At 44.9% G+C, this 6000-nt stretch overlaps 1 protein-coding gene across 1 annotated transcript in view; it reads right to left on the bottom strand.

Annotated features, from left to right (window-relative positions):
* Positions 1–1253: 1253 nt before the first annotated feature.
* LOC134791537 (sodium-independent sulfate anion transporter-like) overlaps positions 1254–6000 on the bottom strand; it is a 30389-nt gene continuing 25642 nt past the window's right edge. The window contains exons 5-8 of the mRNA XM_063762584.1: positions 5099–5428; positions 4304–4444; positions 3771–3916; positions 1254–3574 (exon numbers count right to left, since the gene is read on the bottom strand). Coding sequence (XP_063618654.1) covers positions 3182–3574; positions 3771–3916; positions 4304–4444; positions 5099–5428 — 1010 coding nt within the window. The 3' untranslated portion in view covers positions 1254–3181. The remainder of the gene's footprint in view (positions 3575–3770; positions 3917–4303; positions 4445–5098; positions 5429–6000) is intronic.

Genomic DNA, 6000 nt, shown 5'->3' with positions numbered 1-6000 from the left:
TCCTGGCGATTTTCGCGAAAACTATAGCTAACAGGCAGCTGACCAGTCAATACCCAACTTAAAGAAGCATGGAGACGGCGGGAAAATTATCAGCTTAACTTTATCTTTATTAGTTTTTCAACTGCAGCCTGATCTTTGGTTGCTTAGGGCTAGCTAACTGATGCTTACACTGGTCATTTCATATTAGGAAGTAGTTTTAGCGAGAAAGATCCTTAGTTAAAACTTTGGCATTGAAATTTATGACTTATGTCTTTGATACAAAGTTTAATTCTGCTTGCTTATTTTTGTGGGATATTTTTTTTTCTGAATAGCCTACTATAAGTATGAGAGAGATCTACAAAATACAACCTTATTATATAGCAAATAAGTTTAAATTTCGAACAGGCTTTCCAACCAATTGACTATCTCAATGTGCCCAGTAAGAATCATATTTATTATTGCAGTTTATCTGAAAAAAATCAAATTAAGAATTCCGTTCTTCACTGTCGTTGTGTTTTTTTTTCACAATAGAGCACATAGAGTTAGTAAGGCGTATAGAGGGCGTATAAAGGGAAAGGTGCTCTGAACACCGTAGTCTTGACTTCGTGCTTGGCCAATTATTTTTTTATATTTTAGTATCTCATGAGATACAGCCTGGTGACAGACAAACAGACATACAGACTACAGACAGACCGACAGCGGAGTCTTAGTAATAGGGTCCTGATTTTACCCTTTTGGTACGGAACCCTAAAAAAAAAACAGCGACTACGAACAGAGAACCCGATTATCAGGTCACTGGCACTGACGGCTCGATTCGGAAAATGAATTAGATTTCTACTAGACTTCAACAAGTTATGATACGGATAATTTAAAGATATTTGTAAGATAGATATGTCAAATTTGACGTTTCCGCGATTCTGGAGATCCTCTTGAACGATTTCGACAAGTTATGACTTAGATATCCCAGTCACATCTAGTCGATATCTAATGTAGATGTCTAGTTGATCTCTAAATCGTCTCAAGATCTTGTGATTATCTCGAAATCCGAATAGGCCTGTTAATGTGTTAAAATCATGACTACCAGTTCACAGGAATACCAGTTCGATCGAGCAAGAAGCAACTGAACTTGTTTACTTGTAGTTTTCGAGATATTTGTTTGGATTGCCAAATGTCCGACTTATCTACGTCCGACGTCAAACATATACTCCAGCCAGCGACGTTGTCACGGCGCCTCAGCCCAGGGGAGGAAGTCGGGGGACAAATAAAACGGCTCATAAGTTTGTAACCCTCATAGAGTTTATTAATTTGTTCTTAGAACACAACAATATACTATCCCGCGCGCTAGGCGCGCTCCTCGGGCAGCGCCGACGTCGCACCACAGCCAGGGGCGGGTAGGGGGAGGCTAACGGAGAAGGATGCGGGCCGGGAGAGGGGGCGTCAATGGCGTCTCTTATCACAATAATTATTAACATCACTCCTGTCACTTATTTTATTAAATCATTACAAAATATCAATTGTAAATATCAATCAGTTTTTACGATTTTATCCATTAGGTATAATAATAATTATCCTTCCCTGTCTTTTACAATACATAAATCGGATACAAAATAGTCCATCTGGTATTTATTCTATAGGTACTTTACAGGTACTTGTAGATATATGTAGTTTTGTTGTAATGGTCCGGCGCCTGTCAGTCGGAGCTGCTGCTGCTGGGGTGGGGGGGGGGGGGGGTGGGGGGGGGGGGGGGGGGGGGGGGTGCGGGACGAGGGGGGGGGGCGCCGGCGCTGCCCTCTGTAGGCCGCTTAAAGCTTTACAACTTAACTTTACACTATTAACATTAAATCCTAAGTTGTACTTTATTTATCTACAAAATAAATAATTTATGTTACGATATCATATCACTCTGTAGGAACGTTTACGCCGCGCCAACGATGCAACGTCACAGCTCGACGTACCGCGTAATATTCCCATTCAACTCAAAGTTGTCTTTATAGACAAATTAACTTTTAATCACCAGTCTACTACTTATTATGGGACAAAGTAAATAGCCTTCGTTAATCACGATTCACGATTAACTTTTTAAATACTAGTGACTATACAAACGATTCGTCCACCAGACTGGTTAAAACTGGAACTGATGTAACTGTGTCTATATTTACTTGTACCTACATTAAAAATACGGAAAAAAGCCACAGATAATTACATTACATTAATTTCATACAAACATGAAAGTGGAACCATAAAAATGTAATTTTAGATTCCTTTAATACTTGAAGTTTCCTAAAGGTGTATTCATTTATAAGACGCATAGTTAATATAATTATAAACTGTAGGTATTTCAGAATGCGAGTAGGTCTACGCGCGGCACTCGAGCGAGCGCGGGCGCGGGCGCGGGCGCGGGCAAACCTCCGCTAGAATGATCACACGAGCCATATTTAGATACGTAACGTGCAGTTATATTAAGTACTCAAATTAAATTGTTGCGATATTTTACGTATCTGAATATGCCTCGAGGCCGCACTACGTGCGGTGCATACGACGATAGTAAATAGAAGAGAATTAGCGACCTCCAGCTGCAAAGCCACCGCATTGCTAGACAATATAGCAACACTAATATGGAAATGCATTATTTGTCGGTCTGCTTAGAATGCGAAGTTACTTTGCAAACTACCAAATATGTGTTGTGTAGATATCCACGGTATTAAATAAGCGGTAAAAACGAACTAGCAAATATTCTGCGGATTCTTCAGAACTGGTGGTCGCTAAGTAAATTTGTTTAAATATTCATGATAGAATGAGACTTGTATTAGTTACGAGCTAGAATCACAACGTGGCGCAAGGCGCGTTACTGTCTAAGTACGATCAGTCCGGTCCGGGGCCGACTCCCGACCTCGTCGCGTCGGCCGGCCGGACTCCGCCTTAACACTTCTAACAAAATATATATAGCTATGAATATAGTCCCTATATACTAGTCTAGTCTGTCGCCCCGCGGGGCGGGCCGGGCCCGAGCCGCGGGCGCGCGATTTTACATCGACGCTATCACGCGTCGATCAGTTCGGAGCTCACTCTAGGAAACGTATTTACAACATCTAAATAATTAAAACTTTTAGTAACAATATATGTCTCTGCGTCTAAATAGGTATCACTCACATCTGTCAATTTAATCTCAAAAAATATAGTCATCAATTGGGCTAGGTCGGGGCTACACCTGGCCCTGGGGCAGCGTCTTGCGCGGCTGCAGGCGCTCGTCGGCGGCCAGCAGGCGATCCAGCTCCTCGTCCTCGTAGAACGTGACGAAGTGCTCCGGCTTGGCCACGGCCTCGAACAGCGAGCACACCGAGGGCTTCACGTTGTAGAAGTACAGCGGCTGGCGGCGCTCGTGGAAGTCGGCCGTGAGCTGCTGGATGGACTTGGCGGCCGTGAAGTCGGCGCTGTAGATGTGCGTGCACTCGAGCACCACGGGGAGGGGACCGCTTCCGGCCTCGCACGAGCTCGCACCCGCGCACTTGGTCACCAGCTTCTTCACGTAGTCCACGGACGGGAACATCAGGCACCGGTCCGGCGTGATCATCAGGTACTCCACGCCGCGCTCCGTCTGCAACCGACATATTAAGCTGTCATCACGAGTCTTACTATCAAATTTGGAATTTTATCCTGATCAATAAAACGGCACTCAATCTCGAAACTTCTGTGAAATTTAGGTTGCGGAGGCTAGATAGAAAACTGCCCCGACTTTTAAAATCTGGCACTGGCAATTGGTCCCGTTAATGTCACTAGGTACTAGAGCTCACCTTTAGCATCTCTACGGAGAACTTGGGGCGCGCGGCGTGGTAGAGGATGAAGATAATGTTGACGATGACGCCAGTGAGGATGCCCATCTCCACCGGCAGCGTCAGGCACAGCACGAACGTGCCGATGCCCGGGATCAGGTCTAGCTCTGAAACAAACCAAACCAAATTAACAAACCGGGACTCATTATACACAAAACTGAAAACACAGTTTTGTGTATAATGAGAGTGATGATATGCTTCGTTTTTAGTTAAGAACATAAACACAAAAAATTGCTGTGCACGTTGTTGTCAAAGACAACTCATGGCCTCATTAAATCTGTCAATACCAGAAAAACATTTTTAAAGATATAGGAGGCAAGCGAGCAGACGGATCGCTTGATGGTAAGCGATTACCGTCGCTTAAGTGTGTTGCCGGTTGTTTAAGATACACTTTATTCATTTCTTGAAATTTTTATTCGATTTTGAGAGCAAATATGAGCAATATATTAGATACTTAGAAGCTGGCATAATAGTATCTGTGGGTAGGTACTTACTTTTAGCTCTCCACATGGGCTTGACGACGTGGTACTCCACCATGAAGACGATGGCGGAGATGATGACGGCCGCCAGCGCCGCCTTCGGGATGAACTCGAAGTACTGCGTGAAGAACTGCAGTGCCAGGATCACCATGATGCCTGCGGGAAGGAACATGCCGGGTCAGTATGGAGTGAGGTTAGCGGACGGGTGGAACGCAGTGGGGACTGACTATATGGGCATTTTAATTTTGGCTTGTACCTTAAAGCGCGACTTGTCTTACGTTGTATTTAAGTCACAGCACCTTTTACATCTCCAAAAATATATTATTAACTTTAGAGACTAGGTAGGGGAGGTATAGTCGACCATTGGGCAGTCGGGAGGCTCGCGGGGACCTCATTGTAATAAGTCCTGATTTACAAGGGCGTGCACGAGCCTCCCGACTGCCCTGTGGTCCCCTACACATTTCTGTTATATTGTACTAGTTATTTATTTTTAAATTATTATAATGTAATTAATGTTTACTCAGTCAGTCAGTAGGTATGTTTAGTCAGTGACGCTATGTATTTTTCATCATGACACTACATATCATATATACATATAAGATGTCACTTGTATCTTGTATTGACTTATTGCCCTCCCCTTGATTGCAGAATAAATTTTTGATGATAGAATTTTGAATTTCTCGGGCTGTCATTTTCCTGGCCAAATGTATGGGATTACACATTGACCTTCAGTTTAGGGGTGACAGCTAAGTTAAGTGACAGGTAAGTATATATTGGGGGCACACGGTGGGTAGGTAGGTAGGTAGGTACCGGTGTAGATGCCGTTGGCGGGCGTGCGCACGCCGGAGCCGTTGGAGACGACCGAGCGCGCGAGCGAGCCGCCGCCGGGGAACGCGCCCATGAACGAGTTGGCGATGTTGCTCGTGCCGATGGCGATCATCTCCTGCGTGGCGTCGATGGTCTTGCCGTCCGAGAACACCTTGCAGATGGCGATGTCCTCCAGCAGCACGATCAGAGGGATCACGATGATGCCGGACCCCATCTCCGAGATCATCTCGAGGAAGTCGGCGGTGGAGTTGTCGGCGCGCACGTAGCTCACCGGCGGCAGCGCCGGCACCGGCACGCCGGATGGGATTGAGCCTGCACACACACGGCGGGTTACGTCGAGTCACACGGTAAAACAATAGGGACCGGTTGCAGCACGCAAAGTCCGAACCGATAAACCCGGCAGTTGTTATCACTGGGTTACTGTTAAACACAACAAGGAAGCAAGTTTTAACGAACTAAAATTGTAATTTGTGGTGCCTGTAGGCGGTGTGGTGCAACCGGCCGTGTAGTGAATATTATAGGCCAACACTACCGACTCGACTGTCGCAGCGAGATGAATGGAAGAAGAGGTACTGTCGCTACGCTACTCTACTGTATGGTGGTCATGATCGGTGACATGAGGCTGATCTGGTGATTTACTAACCGCCTCGCGCGTTATCAGCTGACAGCATAAAAAGAAACATAACATCAGTTATTTTAATTGTCGGTTGTCCTAGAAAATGTGATTTTATATGGTGAGGCAGGCCAACACGCAAACTATATACCTATTACCTAGGTTAAAATAATTTTGCGATCGAGTGATCTTTATGTAATCGTATAACCGTATGAGACTAATACGACTCGTCCAAAAGGTTAAGTAACAGTTGGTAACAGTGTTAGTAGAC

This window comes from Cydia splendana, chromosome 6 (genome assembly GCF_910591565.1).
Source record: "Cydia splendana chromosome 6, ilCydSple1.2, whole genome shotgun sequence".
In the NCBI taxonomy this organism is placed as follows: Eukaryota; Metazoa; Arthropoda; class Insecta; order Lepidoptera; family Tortricidae; genus Cydia; species Cydia splendana.
Note: the sequence above shows the minus strand (reverse complement) of the source record. Positions and strands in the feature narration are given on the sequence as shown.